Here is a 20,366-nt window from a genome sequence, read left to right on the forward strand (position 1 = left end):
ACAGGCAGGCATGATATATGTAGGTATAAAGAACAAGCAAAAAAATTGCTTAGAGAAAGAAAGAAGTAAGACAAATGAATGCTCACCATAAATGCTAGAATCGTTGTGATTCTGGGCGTTGGGGACTGATTCGTCTCACTGGGGGAAGTATTTTCAGCCTCCAGTCCATCCAGCATACAAACCATCCTCGGGTATAGAGCTGGGTCCCTAAGGAGCTGGATGTCTGTAAGCAAAATGGCTGAATGATATTGTGTTATTATAGCCCGGACTCCAACCCACATCTGGAAATTTAATAAGGTTTAATATCCAAGACAATGAATGTTTTTAAAGCACCCCTGACGTTTAAAAGAAGCTACAGTGAGGCATAGAAAAAGAAATGCTCAAGGCGATTTACCATTCAATATTTTCATGCAAGATATGGGTGTGCGGCTACGTTTGAATTAAGAGATCTACTCCTTTTACATAGCACCATGTAATGGTTTACTACATGTAGGTGCTGTGGAGCAATATACTGCCAATCAAAAAGGAAGACCGGGGGCCAACCCCTTCTCTTTACGAAAAATGCACTGGGTTCATTTACATGCATTACACAACACAGGGGACCAACGGCTAAAAATCGTCCCATCCGAGGGAGCATCATGGTTAATAAATTGTCTTGCTTTAAAGACACTGTACACTTTTGGTAATTGTCAAAGGCTAGAACACAGGGTGTCACAACTGGGACTCGAACCCACACTCTACTGATCAGAAACACCAGAGCTTGAGTCAAGTGCTTTTAACTGCTTTGCCATTGCAAGTAGACACTACAATTCTTCCACTTTGTGTTTTGGACTAAAAACTACAAACCAATCTGCAATGGCAATACTTAACAAAAACATAAATACAGTGAACATCATTTCCTTCATTTAAATCAATACAATTTATTTTCCAATGGGTATAATGACTCTAGAGGAACAAAGGATCACACACACACCATTCAATCCAATCAAGACGACCACATTACAATCATTAGTAATCAATACAAACTCAAAAATAAACCAACATCAACTTGTAATCCCAAACAATTATTACACACATTTTCTATCCAATTCCTATTTCATTTAAAATGTACCAACATGCTTGGCACAGAAAACATGTTTCAATAAAAAGAAACAGATTGTTTCCATACACTATGGACTAGTTTGATATCATAATGCTGATTTTTGTGTGCTACAAAGCTCTAGGCCAGGGCCCAATTTCATAGCGCTGCTTAATGGTAAGTAAATTTGTGTGCTAACTGTAGCAGAAAAATTTGCTCAAATGCAAGCACGCGTATTTATCATGGATTTTTAGTGTTACATGTACATCATACATTTTCATACAGTAAAGCCATGAGGTTTAGCATGCCTTTTGTGTGTTTACGGTTAGCAGCGCTATGAAATGGAAATTATACAGTAAGCACAAAATCAGCTGTTAAGCAGCGCTATGAAAGATGGGCCCATGGGTGGATTTCACAAAGAGTTAGGATCTAACTCTTTGTGAAATCCACCCGGGCCCCTGGTCTTTCTCTTGTGTATGGTACATGTAACTGTGTAGCTCAGTCAAGAAGCTGAACTTAAAGATATATAAATTAAGATAATTTCCCACCACACATGTACATGTTATAATCACAACTGCAGCTTAAGCTCTGTAAGCACTTTGAATCTTGCATACACACTTATGCACCGAGATTCAAATTGGCAGTTGAGAATAAGCAGCAGTGATGAACCAATTCCATAGAGCTTCCTAATTGTGAATATTGCTTTATATATTGATTAGCTAAGCAGAAACTCCATAAGGAGTCAATCACAAAACACATGGCATTTTGGCTGGTGCTCTTGTTTATGATAAGCAATATTTGTCATGCTTAGCAAAGTTTTGTGCTTTTAATCAAGTGTATAATATTGGCCCATTTAATCAATCTCTTACAAATAAACACTCTTACCCAATGCTTATGATATGTGAAACACTACATAAATGCCCATAAACATTTTGTATATAATAGACCTTATGCATTGACGTCATCCAGCCGCCATCTTAGAGGAAAACCGGTGACGAAACAATCGAGATGCACGGATTTCTACGCGTGGCGCACAGTATTGGCCAATGAACAACCTCCTTTTGACCTCTAGGTGAGAGCGCCCTACTGAAATGACGTCATGTGCATGAGGTCTATACAAACATTACCAATTACCAAAAGAAACCAGCTCGCCAAACCAATCATAACATTTCATTTAACATTACAGGTCCTTCTAATAATAATAAAGGTGTATTTGGAAATTAATTGATTCGTTTTAAACACTCTAAGGAAAGTGAACATCAATCAGTGCACTTCAGTTGATTGTTTCAGTCACTTAGAATTTAATTTCAACCTTAGGCATCACAGTGAACTGTAACCACAAACTATAGGCCTATTAATGTATGTTATAATTATAACTTTGCTTCCATTCAATCTACCACAACTAACCCTAACCCACAAAAACGTTTCACATTTAGCCACATTGACCCGAACCTTGACCCTAAGCCAACAGCCGTAAGCCAACAACCCTAAGCCACAGGCCATAAGCCACAGGCCGTAAGCAACAGGCCACATGCCACAGGCCGTAAGCCACAGGCCGTAGGCCACATGCTGTAAGCCACAGGCCGTAAGCCACAGGCCATAAGCCACTAGTCGTAAGTCACATGCCGTAAGCCACAGGCCTTAAGCCACAGGCCGTAAACCAAAGGCCATAAGCCACAGGCCGAACAGGCTATATGTATATGTATGCTGGAATCGGGATTACACAATAATCCCTGGAAACAGGGGAATATTCAAGGATGAATTCTGGTATGAAAGAAGGCAGCATAGCATGCTACACAATGGATTGTCTGGCGACCAAGTTGAATGACAAACCAAAGTTATTCCCAGCATTCATAACCAACCACCAATATTCACTTTGGAAAAGAGGTTGAAATAGCCACAATCATCTTGAAGTGGTTCAGGAAGTTTACTTTCCAATATCCATTCAGGAATTTTTTATTTAAGTATTCATGAATTTGTTGTTTCTATACCAGATTCACTTGTTCCTAAAAAAACCACCCAAAACCATAATGCAATTGAAAAAATCACCTATGAAATTATTCCTATTCATATATTAAATTAAAATTAACTCACAATATGCAAATAACTGACCAAAGAATTTAAAACTCTAATTAACATAATATGACAATTATCTTTCAGCTGTTATTAGCCAAAACATTCAAATATGCATACCTGGATAACACTTATAGATAATTAAACAAAACGATTTTTGCAACCAGAGCCAGTTTCAACAAATTATACACTCAGCTGATAGGATAACCAGCCAAAATGTCACGTTTACTTATACAAACTGCTTCCTTAATATTGTCTCTCTCACTTAGTAGCTTAACATTTTTGTAAATAGGCTCAAAACACAACTTGATCAACAATAGACCGATCCATTAAGCTCTGCCCCATTGTGTATTGACCAATCACAACCCATTGCACAACCAAAACAAAAAGCCTGACACTAAAAAGTCTGAAATGCGTGCGCGTATGCTTGGCGCGCGCGACAGAGTTGTGCAGAATGGCATTGGAGAGGCTCACGTGTTCTTGCTCACACATGCGTTGTGGGCGGAGCCTAATGGATCGGTGTATTGTCACAGGATTCACGTTCTATGGCAGATTATTGCTGTTGAGATTAACTGCTAAAACACAGTCAGTAGAAATATGTAATGTATATAAGGAAAACATAATAGTAACACAAAAATAATCAGTCAGTTTGGCAAATGCAGAGTATGTTGAGTCAAGCCAGGCATTAGTTCTGCTTTGACTGTCATACTGATCCAGTATGTCAGAAAAGAGAAGCTCTATTTGACAGACAGTTCAGAAATATCAAAATGAGGAAAAACAAAAGTTTCTGTAAATATTGCAAAAGTTCAAGAATGCATAGGTGGGAAACAAAACTAAAGGTAAACTGAAATGCAAAAATTGGGGGAAAAGTAAATAATCAAAGTCACTAAATTCATGACATCAAAGATTATGAAATGTTTATATGATTATGTGGCATATAAGACACACAAATCGATGAAAGTTATGACAAATGAAGAAGAATTAGATGCTAAGTGTGCGTCTCCTATGTTATTGAGTGCAATCCTTACGCACACTCAAACTTGCTGGAAACTGTTGCATTCTGTATCGCGTTCTCTAGTGGTAAATCGTCCCCAAACTTTCATTGACACAATACCCATGATCAAAACACATGAGGTCGGTGTCATAAACAATGCATCAGCAACCAAGCTATATGTTCACAAAGCCCCAAAACGGATACACAACCCTTAAAACATAAAAACAAAATCCCAAAACAGTCTCAACCAAACAATCAATCAACATTATTAACAATTCTCATGTATAGACAGTCACATTATCTTACTGTTTAATATTCAGTATTTATTTGTGATTTTGTTCAATTCAAGCAAAATACAAGCAGCACAGGGGCAGTGACATCTTCAAATCTCTAAAAAAGACAATTAATTGTCAAAAACCAATCTTGATTCAATCATCGACACTAGCAAACAAGAACTGTTGGTAGGTGAAAACTCACAACACCTCTTAATTAATTCCATCCACCATCTATAAAGATATATACATGAATCATAGAGAGACATTATTTCAATCTATCCTAAGCCAGTGGGGTAGGAAAGGTTACTCAAACAAGGCCAGCAATGAGGTCAAAAGGTAAACATGTGTACAAAATACTGCGTGACAACTATGTGGGCCTTTCCATAACTCAATCTTGAACATAACTGTCTGTAGTTGTAGGCAGAGGTGGAACTGCATATTTGGGAAAGGCCACCTTAACAATGAACAACATTTAGTGGGTCTGCAACTATGTACATTGGGGTGGGTAGGGGATAATCCGGAAGCCTCTATAAGGATATAAGGAAGATGTGCAAGTCCATGTGATTTCAAAGAGCTTTTGTTGTCTTTGGTTTATGACTAGTTCACCCAATATATAATACATATTTTGCATAACAGAAACAAATATATTTGTGCAAAAACAGAAACAAAATTTTGAGAGAGATGCTCTGTTATTTGGTGTGCAATTTCTACCCAGTAAATGAATAGATGAACGACATAAGGTCCATTATAGGTCAAAGGTTACAAACACCATAATGACTTAACCATAATCACTATCAACAGCATTTCAAGAAAGAAGTGGAAAAACCCAAACCGAAGCTGAAACAATAGAGACTTGACTTTAGAATAATGGCAGACCTTATAGAAACAGCAGACAACATTTCAATTCCAAGTTCTGGAAATGTGTGCATTGTTAAGAAAATCTAATTAATCTTGTGAGTCTGCTGCCACCTAGTGTTCCAAAAAGTCTGAGAGATTTTAAATTAAATAATAACAACCCCAAGTTTAAACTGCAAGATGAAACAATAGTTTCATATAGTAATAACGCATAACACTGGAAACATGAACAACATTTTAATATATGAATACTGTGATTCTTAGAATAAGCTTGACGTTAGACTAGAACCAACTCTATATAAACAATACAATATAGGACACCAGGAAGAAGCAGTTCAGCTTTTTAAAAACTATGTCACATTTCTCATCCTATTAGATTATTGGTTTCACCACAAAGGTGAACCAATAATTGAAAGAATGAAATTGACATGAGTTTTTGCCAAATAGAGCGCAACTGTGGGAGAAAAAATCCTGTGCTACAACTTTAACTACAAGAACAATTACGAGTTAAATCACACACTGGTGGAAGACGGTGTCCCCTATTTGCATATTGCATATCATTACCCTAAACTTGCATATTAAGTATCACAAAGGATTCAGGAATGGTTAGTGTAGGGTCAAATCCACAAAGCTATTCTGTAAAAACTATTTGTGTTATATAATTATATACATGTATAATATATATACATTTATAGTTAAATACACATTCTTGGTTAACTTGAAATACTGTAATGTATTAACAGGAGACAAGTCAAACCCTTATAACATTATAAGAGCACCATTTTGAGAATGAGGACCATCAATGTTAACAAGCTTCAACTACTGGCTGTGGCTATTGACTCAGGATACTGGCTGTGGCTGCTATTATTTTTAACAAATTAATGTACAACATTTACCTGCTACGTTTACGATCCCCTTTTTGTAGAAATACAGAAATACAAGGCCCTGCCTGCTTGATCAAGTTACTTCATTATTTCCTAAACTTTTTTTTCCACTGGCAATGTGAACATTCTTAAAGACTTGCAAATGTACAGGTATGTACATGTCTTTAAATAAATAAAAAAAAATTAAGAAATAATTTTTGGGGAAAATGTGTCAAACATGAACCAGTTTTGCACCAATTTTCCCTTCTGAGCCAAGTAACACACTTCCAAGTTGTACAAACCAAAACATTTTCTCAACTACATTTTGAGACAATATGTTGTTTTGTTATCAGTTTCTAAAATATCAAATTATTTGGGGTTTTTTAAATATCAATTTTCTAACCACTTACTTGACTGCTTACTGTTTTCCTTACCAAACTGCCACAAATAAACTGCATTGATTTTCATAAAAATTCAAGTTATAAAATATCAATATTATTGTTGTATACTTTTTTAAAAACTTTTTACTTTTTTAAATTATTTTGTCTTTATAGTATTCTCCTCACTTCAAACACCATCTCCACTGGAACAAACAAAATGATTCAAAGTTACTAAAATATTTCCCCAAAAGGCAAAGGCGGGTTATTAGTTTGGTCTGACGACACTCACAGGGTAAGTCATAAATTATTTGCTTCATCCTTTAACAATTTTAGGAGGCGTTGTAAGAAAGTCTCTACAAGTAGTTACAAAGGGCTGTGTAGATCCTCCAACACCACATGGATATACTTGTTCATTCATTAACTGCAAACGTTACAACTACTTAAATCTCTCTCCAGCTAAACACATACACAATCTCTCAATCTCTATCACAGGTCTTATGTGCCTTTTACTTGTGTGCCATATTCAATCCTGCATGAAAAAAACACATCATCAGGAGATCGAAGCGAGATAATGACTCCTTCATACCGTCCTATTTTTCTTACATCAAAAGAAACAAACTATCGCTGAAGTGTTCACAGAAATAACTTTGTGCATATTAATTCTTTTACACAACCAACACATGCGCAAATGCTCAAGTTTAACCTAAGAAAGACGGGTCATGTGATATGTTGTACATGTAGGCACTGTGATTGGCCACTCAGACTGAATAGCAAATCATCGTAATATCTTCCAGCAATATTATTTCAATCTCTCTCTTTATCCAAGATCTTTTTGTGTGCTCTTAAGGTTACCTTAGCACCTCCATCTTCTCAGTGGTATCGTCCTGCTCAGGGATTGGTGATGCAGTACCTGAGCTGGGGCTGGGTGATTCCACTTTACCCTCAGGGGGTGTTTCAACTTCTGCTTTTATTGACTCTAGTGGTTCGGTGGTGGTGGTAGTAGTCTTTGCTCCTTGTTTAGACTTGATACTGTGGATACCAGAAAACAAACAAAAATATTTTAATTAAAGAGAGTTTGTAAACCACCATGGCAGGAAAAGGTTAGGCTACAAACAGCTTTCTATAGTCCCCTTGCACATTGGGAACGCACCTCCTAAGAATGCGTGTCAACCATTTTGGATGTAAATTCATTTGGTACTTTCCCGTGTTCTGTGAAAAAAATTCCATAGGTACATCACTCGGTTGGGATTCGAACCAACGACCTTTGCATTGCTAGAGCAGATGCATTGCCTTAACAAAACTCCTCATAATACATGTACTCTTGAAATATACAAAATCAGTAATACCCCCCCCCCCCCAACAGATTTAGAAAAAGTATTAACAAGAAGGGGGAAGAAGAGGCATACGTGGAATTAACGCCGAATTTAAATACAAAGTAACATGAGTAAACTAACAGGATGTCTGTGAGAGTGTTTGAGTAACTTTATTATATAAAGTGGCTATGGGGGTAGTGAGGCTTGGTGTTTTTTCCAGCCTTTGTTGTCTTGATGTCCCATGTGACCAGTTGGTGTTGTTTTGGCTGGTCCATTTTTTTAGTGTGCGGGTCTTTTGTTGCTTTCTATTTCTACTTCTCTTATTTTGTAATTTATAGTTTTGATATTGATTGTGTATACTTGTATTTGGCCAGTGGATGTCAAGTTTCTATGTTTTTTAACGTGGACAATAAATACATCTAATCTAATCTATATCTTTGTGTACCTGACCGGGATGAAGAAGACGCCATTGATCATATTAAGAGTGTCTAATACACCAGCAATGGATGGAACACTGAAGGGGATTGGACGCATAGCTGCACGGGAGTTGCCTTTACGGATTTCATTCATCTGTGTAGAGAATACAATCAAGAATCAATCACTACACTAGAATGTGGTGCATGAATTCATTAAAATTAAATTCAATAACAATTTATTTCCATAATGGTGAAAAACAGAGAATAATAAACAAATTGAGTACAATTAATTAAGTCAAAGACAGTTTAGAACTGGTAAAACATTTTTTTTTATTGAAAATGAACCAATTAGCACCAATATTCCCTTCTGATCCAAGTAACACATTTCCAAGTTGTACAAACAAAAACACGGGTAACTTTCTGAATTACATTTCGACAGGAGATCCAGACTATTTTGGTAAAAATGTAAATTGTTGTTTATTACTAATAAATGGAAGATGGTTGAGAGGAACTGACCGTTTTCTGGAAGTTGACAGCTTGCTGTGTGAGCTGACGCAGGAATTCAGAACTCTCTTTGGTCTTCTCATGATGCTCACCAAACTGCAGCAAAATGGGAAATAAACAAACAAATAAATAAAGGATTGTTTTTCATTGAGTGAGTTTAAATCAAATCATTTTAATTGATTTAAGAATTGCATTAGGGATAGGAAACAGTTGTGTTTGGATTTACCCTCTCCTTCCCGATTCCTTCATAATCAACCAGAGGACTTCAAGGATGTTGGAGATTTAGGCAGCAGGCATCCGACATAAACTCATATTGGCTGATTTTGGAGGATTGTAAGGATCCAACATAAACTTGTGTTTCAAATAATACCGCAGGTGGGCACATTATTTGTTTATAGCAATACCGACGTGAAGTGGTTAAGAGCGAAAACGATAAACTAGTTGATGTTTTAACATGTTTTTATGGATGTGTAGTTGTATGCTGACTTGAATAAGATGTTAACAATACCTGTTCTTTGTAGATGGTGTAAGCTTCCTTCTCATGTCTAAGTGCAGTCCGGAAATCACCACGAGATGAATACACTCTACCAACCAGATGATTGCTGTGGAATCAACAACACCAAGGCCAAATTAGATTATATATCCTGCTATATTAAAACAATCAAACGGTTCCAAAAACCAAGGTATACTTTGCCTTTAAGATCAATCATAACTCTTTGTGAAATCGGCACCTAGATTCAATATCAACAGCTTGAAAAGCACTTGCACACACAGAGCTTTTTAATGACCATGTTCGGGTACTTTTTCCTGACCTTAATTAAATGACTACAAATTTTATTTCAACCTTCACCACAACCCATCAAAACCTAACTGCATGTTTGATATGAATCTGTAGTACTGTACACTGTAGAAGTAGTGACACTGATCATGCTTTACATGGGTTCAGGTATACCGCAAGAGTCCAACATTTTGGTGTTGAGTTACTCGATGGTGCTGGACTGTTCAGAGTGAGAAGAATCCTAAACTCACAGAAAATGTCCAAAGGATCACTGTTCTTGGAGAAAACATCTATGAACTAGTTGGTGATTCAGCTCTGGGGGCCAATTTTTAAAGTGTTAAGATTGATCTTAAGTGTGTTTCAATACTGCCAAGCAAAGTGTGATGTCACAATACCATCATATTGTAATACTGACAACTTAAGATTAATCTTTGTGATTTGTGAAATCAGGCACTTGCTCTCTGTAAATTTAAACCAAATTTTGCACTTTCATGATCTATCCTGCTTCTGGAAAGAGTTGTGATAAATAATTGCAATCTGAAGCAGATTAATTTCATAGTATTCCCAAAGCGTATTAATAATAATAATTTGGGGGGCTAATCATCCTTCCTCACAGGTAAAAGCTGAATTGCGAAGGACGTGGCTACAACGTATTCGAGAAGCAGGCATGCAAGGGCGCCTTTGGCTGCCAGCCACATCAACTCATTATGACCACAGAGCATAGCCAAGATCAAAAGTGCTTGATTTTTCCCGAGGGGAGAAAACCGGATGGTCTGGAAAACCCTCGTGGCACAACTTAACTCACATATGGCCCTGGCCGGGAATCGAACCGGGGTCACCTTGGTGAGAGGCGAGTGCTTTACGCACAAGCCAACCGTGCCACTGTGTATTGACCGACACAACATTGATAAATCGATATTGTCAATGACAGACTGATGTAAATGCCGAGTGAAATGTTATACCTTAATGCAGTCTTGAGGCTCTTTGTGCCATGATATTTGAGGGTTGTCTTTCGAGCCCTTTCAAGAAACTTCAAAGCTAGATCTGATTCGCCAACTCCATGAAGGACAAGACCAATATTGCTCTGTAGAATAAAACACAACAACATCGTGAATTTCAAGTGAAGATTGGAATCGAAAATCTTGACAAAATTCAAGTAAAAACTCAAAATGCAAAGTGCTTCAAGGGTTGTTTAAAAAATTTTAAAGTGCAACCTAGACCAAGTGGCAGAGGGTGTCTCCTCTAACCCCCTTGCAGATTCCAAGCCCATCTTTACAAAATGCGCATCTCGCATTTCTGGGGTCAATTCATTTGTGTTTATTTTCAATCCCACAATGGCAAACAGGATAGATGGGTGAAGTCATTCACGTTGTGAAGGGAGGGGGGGGGGTTACATAATGCCACATATCAAGCAACAAATGGTACAGCCAACCATGATATTCTTCATATTGAAATTTGATGTAAAATTTGTTGCTTTCAGAAAATCAGTGAGATCAATTATAAGTAGCCCAAAACAAAGTATAAATCACAGGTAGGTCAACCCATTACCATTATTGCAAGTAAATAATTTAAAACTTTGTAATCTCCTAATATTATAGACATCAACAACAACAAATCTGATATACAAAATTGACTGGTTGATTGACTTACATCAAAGTGTGCCATTTCTGGGTGGTCTTCCCCACAGACCAGTAGTGTCAGATACCTGGACCTATACATCAGCTTGAGGGCGCTAGTCACCTGACCATTAGCAAAGCAGTAGAGTGCAAGGTGCATCTGTAATACAAACCAGTCCAATATGATAATAATAATAATATTTGTTTTTTTCATAGCGCTTTATACTCCACGTCTCAAAGCGAATCCAACATTATTACTTTGATCACTGGGCCATTTCATTCCTTAAACCATCTCAGCTCCCTGGGGAGTATACAGCCTGTGCCACCAAATATGTAGCGCACTAAGCTAAACCAACCCGAAGAACAATCTCTGCCCTCACAGGTACCCATTTACATGTACCCCTGGGTGGAGAGAAGCAATTATAGTAAAGTGTGTTGCTCAGGGACACAAGTGTCCTGACCGGGATTCAAACCCACACTCTGCTGAACAGAAGCATCAGAGCTTGAGTTTGGTGCTCTTATCCGCTCGGCCATGACAACCCACATGATAACTCAGTCCAATAACATGATTGTTATAGCTACTTCTTTACTTTTACAACTAAACATAATTAACACATAGCAAGGGATTCCAAAGTAGTTACAAAAAGCGCAAGTCAAAAATAGACTAAGAGCTCTAGAAACAAATTGTAAGATGTGCCCAAATTGACAAGAGCAATGAACTTTTGAGAAAGAATCAGTTCCACAGCACTCTATGTGTTTCCAACTTATCAATACAAGTTATCTTCAAGCAAACTTGAGCCCTTGGTTCTGATTGGTCGATCCATAGCAACATAGCCTGTGGTATTAACCTATTGCACAGCTGGTACCAAACTCTGCTCTATCGTTGTTCTTATTCTGCATATTGTGCTTTTTTTAAGCTGTGTTAAGTTTGCTTGAAGATTAATTTGTAATCATAGAATACAGAAGACACAGCAAGACTGTGAACTGTATCCAATTAGGCCTTGATTCAGAAGTGCTTTATTTTGTTTTTAAATTCTACTTGTGGTTGAGTGATAACTAATATTATCGCAGTTGAATCCTCGATTCCGATTGGTCAACCCATAACAACAAGTGTGATATAAACACAAATCACACTCTGCATTTTGTGCTGTTCTAACTCAGCATACTGAACTAGTATAAGCCAAGTATTCGCAAAGCAGACAGCTGTTCCAACACCACGTATTGCAGTTATTTGCACCTCAACTTTGCTTGAAGATAAATTCTTTATCACACATCTGCTCTGCGTCTGAAATCCAACTCAGTTTTCAGCCTCATTGGATAGGAGATGCAGAAGCAATGTATTTTTCTTTCAGTCTCATTGGATATGGGACACAGAAGTGCTATATCGTTTTTATTCCATGAGCGGGCCTGTGATAACTAATACCATCTATAGAGATTTATAATACTTACATATTCACTGATGGTGTTGGGATGGTCTACTCCATTACATCTCTCACTCATCATTACAGCCTTCTGCTGCATCTCAAGCGCCTACACAAAAAGAAAAAAATGATAATACCATGCTGTAATTGAACTAGGGGAGTATATAGTATGCTGCATCCCAACTCTGTACATGTTCTGATCAAAAGCTGTCCCAACCCCACAACATGTTTCAATCTACATTATGTGATAACTTAGAACAATCGATAGAATCTGGTAAAAGATTGTTGACTAATTAAAAACAGGGTCAACGGTTCACTCCAAGTATTTTTGCACAATGCGGAACACACCTACTAAGAATACGCATCTACCATTTCCATCATTTTTGGAGTCAATTCCTTTGTGCACATTTTGTCTACCAAAATGGTGGACAAAATGGCGCATGTAAGTGCGCTGTGCATTGTGCAATTGGTCTACAGGTGCATTCCTGGAATTTCATCTTTGAAAGAGCAACGCAATTTTCATTTTGCAAAAGGCACTTCCATCTGAAAACCTTGAAGTCTATGGGAAACTTTTAAAAGGTTACCAAGGCCAATACCAGAGCAGTGGAGGTCATGGCCTCTGTTCCATACCAGGCCTGCAATGACAGACAAAGCAAACCACGCAGAACTGTGGAATATCCGAATTACTATTGAACACTGACACTCATCTTCTCACTTGCAATACTTAGTGTACATGTAGTACTCACAAAAACACAAGAAAGACAAAGACATTTTTGTTTAAAAACTTGGTTGATAATCGATTCACACTAAAGTAACAGACCATTTTATGGCCTTTTTGGCTGAAGTGTTACATGAGGTTTTTAGAGTGGTGGCAGCAGACTTGCTGGGTATAATCAGTTGTGCTTGAAAATGTCTGCAGACGTTTTCATGCACAATGGATTATACCCAGCAAGTCTGCTGCCAACTAGCATCAACAAAGTCTTGGGTTTGCCAATAACCTCTTCATAACTGGTAAATGAAGATAGCTATCTTACCTCTCCATGTTCACCCATGAGGTAGTTCAGTCTTGCTAGATTGCGCATACAGCTAGCAATCTCAGGATGCATTGGACCATACACATTGTTGAAGAGATTCAGGGCTTCATTAATTAATTCAAACCCTTCCTTCAGATGACCTGTAGAAATCAACACAAAAAAATAATATTAAAAACACTGTAAATTACTCTTTAAAATAACCCAAGGTTTGTAAATGCAAAAATTTCTTATCTACATTGCATCCACCATGTACATGTGTACTTGAGTAGGATTTGAAACTTTGCATGGTGGAGATACAGTCTAGTAAGGTTTGCAGTAACACCATGTACATGAGCTGGATTTGAAACTTTGCATGGTGGAGATACAGTCTAGTAAGGTTTGCAGTAACACCATGTACATGAGCTGGATTTGAAACTTTGCATGGTGGAGATACAATCTAGTAAGGTTTGCTGTAACACCATGTACATGAGTAGGATTTGAAACTTTGCATGATGGAGATACAATCTAGCAAGGTTTGCAGTAACACCATGTACATGAGTAGGATTTGAAACTTTGCATGGTGGAGATACAATCTAGTAAGGTTTGCAGTAACACCATGTACATGAGTAGGATTTGAAACTTTGCATGGTGGAGATACAATCTAGTATGGTTTGCAGTAACACCATGTACATGAGTAGGATTTGAAACTTTGCATGGTGGAGATACAGTCTAGTAAGGTTTGCAGTAACACCATGTACATGAGTAGGATTTGAAACTTTGCATGGTGGAGATACAATCTAGTAAGGTTTGCTGTAACACCATGTACATGAGTAGGATTTGAAACTTTGCATGGTGGAGATACAATCTAGTAAGGTTTGCAGTAACACCATGTACATGAGTAGGTTTTGAAACTTTGCATGGTGGAGATACACTCTAGTAAGGTTTGCAGTAACACCATGTACATGAGTAGGATTTGAAACTTTGCATGGTGGAGATACAATCTAGTAAGGTTTGCAGTAGCACCATGTACATGAGTAGGATTTGAAACTTTGCATGGTGGAGATACAATCTAGTAAGGTTTGCTGTAACACCATGTACATGAGTAGGATTTGAAACTTTGCATGGTGGAGATACAATCTAGTAAGGTTTGCAGTAACACCATGTACATGAGTAGGTTTTGAAACTTTGCATGGTGGAGATACACTCTAGTAAGGTTTGCAGTAACACCATGTACATGAGTAGGATTTGAAACTTTGCATGGTGGAGATACAATCTAGTAAGGTTTGCAGTAGCACCATGTACATGAGTAGGATTTGAAACTTTGCATGGTGGAGATACAATCTAGTAAGGTTTGTAGTAATACCATGTACATGAGTAGGATTTGAAACTTTGCATGGTGGAGATACAATCTAGTAAGGTTTGCAGTAACACCATGTACATGAGTAGGATTTGAAACTTTGCATGGTGGAGATACAATCTAGTAAGGTTTGCTGTAACACCATGTACATGAGTAGGTTTTGAAACTTTGCATGGTGGAGATACAATCTAGTAAGGTTTGCAGTAACACCATGAACATGAGTAGGATTTGAAACTTTGCATGGTGGAGATACAATCTAGTAAGGTTTGCTGTAACACCATGTACATGAGTAGGTTTTGAAACTTTGCATGGTGGGGATACACTCTAGTAAGGTTTGCAGTAACACCATGTTCATGAGTAGGTTTTGAAACTTTGCATGGTGGGGATACACTCTAGTAAGGTTTGCTGTAACACCATGTTCATGACTAGGATTTGAAACTTTGCATGGTGGAGATACAATCTAGTAAGGTTTGCTGTAACACCATGTACATGAGTAGGTTTTGAAACTTTGCATGGTGGGGATACACTCTAGTAAGGTTTGCAGTAGCACCATGTACATGAGTAGGATTTGAAACTTTGCATGGTGGAGATACAATCTAGTAAGGTTTGCTGTAACACCATGTACATGAGTAGGTTTTGAAACTTTGCATGGTGGGGATACACTCTAGTAAGGTTTGCAGTAACACCATGTTCATGACTAGGATTTGAAACTTTGCATGGTGGAGATACACTCTAGTAAGGTTTGCTGTAGCACCATGTACATGAGTAGGATTTGAAACTTTGCATGGTGGAGATACAATCTAGTAAGGTTTGCTGTAACACCATGTACATGAGTAGGTTTTGAAACTTTGCATGGTGGAGATACAATCTAGTAAGGTTTGCTGTAACACCATGTACATGAGTAGGTTTTGAAACTTTGCATGGTGGAGATACAATCTAGTAAGGTTTGCAGTAACACCATGTACATGAGTAGGATTTGAAACTTTGCATGGTGGAGATACAATCTAGTAAGGTTTGCTGTAACACCATGTACATGAGTAGGTTTTGAAACTTTGCATGGTGGAGATACAATCTAGTAAGGTTTGCTGTAACACCATGTACATGAGTAGGTTTTGAAACTTTGCATGGTGGAGATACAATCTAGTAAGGTTTGCAGTAACACCATGAACATGAATAGGATTTGAAACTTTGCATGGTGGAGATACAATCTAGTAAGGTTTGCAGTAACACCATGTACATGAGTAGGATTTGAAACTTTGCATGGTGGAGATACACTCTAGTAAGGTTTGCAGTAACACCATGTACATGAGTAGGTTTTGAAACTTTGCATGGTGGAGATACACTCTAGTAAGGTTTGCTGTAACACCATGTTCATGAGTAGGTTTTGAAACTTTGCATGGTGGAGATACAATCTAGTAAGGTTTGCTGTAACACCATGTTCATGAGTAGGTTTTGAAACTTTGCATGGTGGAGATACAATCTAGTAAGGTTTGCTGTAACACCATGTTCATGAGTAGGTTTTGAAACTTTGCATGGTGGAGATACACTCTAGTAAGGTTTGCAGTAACACCATGTTCATGAGTAGGTTTTGAAACTTTGCATGGTGGAGATACAATCTAGTAAGGTTTGCTGTAACACCATGTACATGAGTAGGATTTGAAACTTTGCATGGTGGAGATACACTCTAGTAAGGTTTGCTGTAACACCATGTACATGAGTAGGATTTGAAACTTTGCATGGTGGAGATACACTCTAGTAAGGTTTGCTGTAACACCATGTTCATGAGTAGGTTTTGAAACTTTGCATGGTGGAGATACAATCTAGTAAGGTTTGCTGTAACACCATGTTCATGACTAGGATTTGAAACTTTGCATGGTGGAGATACACTCTAGTAAGGTTTGCTGTAACACCATGTACATGAGTAGGATTTGAAACTTTGCATGGTGGGGATACACTCTAGTAAGGTTTGCAGTAACACCATGTTCATGAGTAGGATTTGAAACTTTGCATGGTGGAGATACACTCTAGTAAGGTTTGCTGTAACACCATGTACATGAGTAGGATTTGAAACTTTGCATGGTGGAGATACAATCTAGTAAGGTTTGCTGTAACACCATGTACTTGAGTAGGATTTGAAACTTTGCATGGTGGGGATACACTCTAGTAAGGTTTGCAGTAACACCATGTACATGAGTAGGTTTTGAAACTTTGCATGGTGGAGATACAATCTAGTAAGGTTTGCTGTAACACCATGTTCATGACTAGGATTTGAAACTTTGCATGGTGGGGATACACTCTAGTAAGGTTTGCAGTAACACCATGTACATGAGTAGGTTTTGAAACTTTGCATGGTGGAGATACACTCTAGTAAGGTTTGCTGTAACACCATGTTCATGACTAGGATTTGAAACTTTGCATGGTGGGGATACACTCTAGTAAGGTTTGCTGTAGCACCATGTTCATGAGTAGGTTTTGAAACTTTGCATGGTGGAGATACAATCTAGTAAGGTTTGCTGTAACACCATGTACATGAGTAGGTTTTGAAACTTTGCATGGTGGAGATACAATCTAGTAAGGTTTGCTGTAACACCATGTACATGAGTAGGATTTGAAACTTTGCATGGTGGAGATACACTCTAGTAAGGTTTGCAGTAACACCATGTTCATGAGTAGGTTTTGAAACTTTGCATGGTGGAGATACACTCTAGTAAGGTTTGCTGTAACACCATGTACTTGAGTAGGATTTGAAACTTTGCATGGTGGGGATACACTCTAGTAAGGTTTGCTGTAACACCATGTTCATGAGTAGGTTTTGAAACTTTGCATGGTGGAGATACACTCTAGTAAGGTTTGCTGTAACACCATGTTCATGAGTAGGTTTTGAAACTTTGCATGGTGGAGATACACTCTAGTAAGGTTTGCAGTAACACCATGTACATGAGTAGGATTTGAAACTTTGCATGGTGGAGATACAATGGAGTAAGGTTTGCAGTAACACCATGTTCATGAGTAGGATTTGAAACTTTGCATGGTGGAGATACAATCTAGTAAGGTTTGCAGTAACACCATGTACATGAGTAGGATTTGAAACTTTGCATGGTGGGGATACACTCTAGTAAGGTTTGCAGTAACACCATGTACATGAGTAGGATTTGAAACTTTGCATGGTGAAGATACAATCTAGTAAGGTTTGCTGTAACACCATGTACATGAGTAGGTTTTGAAACTTTGCATGGTGGAGATACAATCTAGTAAGGTTTGCAGTAACACCATGAACATGAGTAGGATTTGAAACTTTGCATGGTGGAGATACAATCTAGTAAGGTTTGCTGTAACACCATGTACATGAGTAGGTTTTGAAACTTTGCATGGTGGGGATACACTCTAGTAAGGTTTGCAGTAACACCATGTTCATGACTAGGATTTGAAACTTTGCATGGTGGGGATACACTCTAGTAAGGTTTGCTGTAACACCATGTACATGAGTAGGTTTTGAAACTTTGCATGGTGGGGATACACTCTAGTAAGGTTTGCAGTAGCACCATGTACATGAGTAGGATTTGAAACTTTGCATGGTGGAGATACAATCTAGTAAGGTTTGCTGTAACACCATGTACATGAGTAGGTTTTGAAACTTTGCATGGTGGGGATACACTCTAGTAAGGTTTGCAGTAACACCATGTTCATGACTAGGATTTGAAACTTTGCATGGTGGAGATACAATCTAGTAAGGTTTGCTGTAGCACCATGTACATGAGTAGGATTTGAAACTTTGCATGGTGGAGATACAATCTAGTAAGGTTTGCTGTAACACCATGTACATGAGTAGGTTTTGAAACTTTGCATGGTGGAGATACAATCTAGTAAGGTTTGCTGTAACACCATGTACATGAGTAGGTTTTGAAACTTTGCATGGTGGAGATACAATCTAGTAAGGTTTGCAGTAACACCATGTACATGAGTAGGATTTGAAACTTTGCATGGTGGAGATACAATCTAGTAAGGTTTGCTGTAACACCATGTACATGAGTAGGTTTTGAAACTTTGCATGGTGGAGATACAATCTAGTAAGGTTTGCTGTAACACCATGTACATGAGTAGGTTTTGAAACTTTGCATGGTGGAGATACAATCTAGTAAGGTTTGCAGTAACACCATGAACATGAATAGGATTTGAAACTTTGCATGGTGGAGATACAATCTAGTAAGGTTTGCAGTAACACCATGTACATGAGTAGGATTTGAAACTTTGCATGGTGGAGATACACTCTAGTAAGGTTTGCAGTAACACCATGTTCATGAGTAGGTTTTGAAACTTTGCATGGTGGAGATACACTCTAGTAAGGTTTGCTGTAACACCATGTACATGAGTAGGATTTGAAACTTTGCATGGTGGAGATACACTCTAGTAAGGTTTGCTGTAACACCATGTTCATGAGTAGGTTTTGAAACTTTGCATGGTGGAGATACAATCTAGTAAGGTTTGCTGTAACACCATGTTCATGACTAGGATTTGAAACTTTGCATGGTGGAGATACACTCTAGTAAGGTTTGCTGTAACACCATGTTCATGAGTAGGTTTTGAAACTTTGCATGGTGGAGATACAATCTAGTAAGGTTTGCTGTAACACCATGTACATGAGTAGGATTTGAAACTTTGCATGGTGGGGATACACTCTAGTAAGGTTTGCAGTAACACCATGTTCATGAGTAGGTTTTGAAACTTTGCATGGTGGAGATACACTCTAGTAAGGTTTGCTGTAACACCATGTACATGAGTAGGTTTTGAAACTTTGCATGGTGGAGATACAATCTAGTAAGGTTTGCTGTAACACCATGTACTTGAGTAGGATTTGAAACTTTGCATGGTGGGGATACACTCTAGTAAGGTTTGCAGTAACACCATGTACATGAGTAGGATTTGAAACTTTGCATGGTGGAGATACAATCTAGTAAGGTTTGCAGTAACACCATGTACATGAGTAGGATTTGAAACTTTGCATGGTGGAGATACAATCTAGTAAGGTTTGCAGTAGCACCATGTACATGAGTAGGATTTGAAACTTTGCATGGTGGAGATACAATCTAGTAAGGTTTGCAGTAACACCATGTACATGAGTAGGATTTGAAACTTTGCATGGTGGAGATACAATCTAGTAAGGTTTGCAGTAACACCATGTACATGAGTAGGATTTGAAACTTTGCATGGTGGAGATACAATCTAGTAAGGTTTGCAGTAACACCATGTTCATGAGTAGGTTTTGAAACTTTGCATGGTGGAGATACACTCTAGTAAGGTTTGCTGTAACACCATGTACATGAGTAGGTTTTGAAACTTTGCATGGTGGAGATACACTCTAGTAAGGTTTGCAGTAGCACCATGTACATGAGTAGGTTTTGAAACTTTGCATGGTGGAGATACACTCTAGTA

General features: G+C 38.0%; 1 protein-coding gene across 1 annotated transcript in view; it reads right to left on the reverse strand.

The window, feature by feature from the left end:
- Positions 1-909: 909 nt before the first annotated feature.
- Positions 910-20,366, reverse strand: part of LOC139938140 (clustered mitochondria protein homolog) — a 76,516-nt gene continuing 57,059 nt past the window's right edge. The window contains exons 25-32 of the mRNA XM_071933521.1: positions 13,601-13,740; positions 12,595-12,675; positions 11,180-11,305; positions 10,492-10,613; positions 9,260-9,353; positions 8,764-8,847; positions 8,277-8,401; positions 910-7,547 (exon numbers count right to left, since the gene is read on the reverse strand). Of these exons, the coding sequence (XP_071789622.1) occupies positions 7,367-7,547; positions 8,277-8,401; positions 8,764-8,847; positions 9,260-9,353; positions 10,492-10,613; positions 11,180-11,305; positions 12,595-12,675; positions 13,601-13,740 (953 nt within the window). The 3' untranslated portion in view covers positions 910-7,366. The remainder of the gene's footprint in view (positions 7,548-8,276; positions 8,402-8,763; positions 8,848-9,259; positions 9,354-10,491; positions 10,614-11,179; positions 11,306-12,594; positions 12,676-13,600; positions 13,741-20,366) is intronic.

Source organism: Asterias amurensis, chromosome 6, assembly GCF_032118995.1.
Source record: "Asterias amurensis chromosome 6, ASM3211899v1".
NCBI classification, from domain to species: domain Eukaryota; kingdom Metazoa; phylum Echinodermata; class Asteroidea; order Forcipulatida; family Asteriidae; genus Asterias; species Asterias amurensis.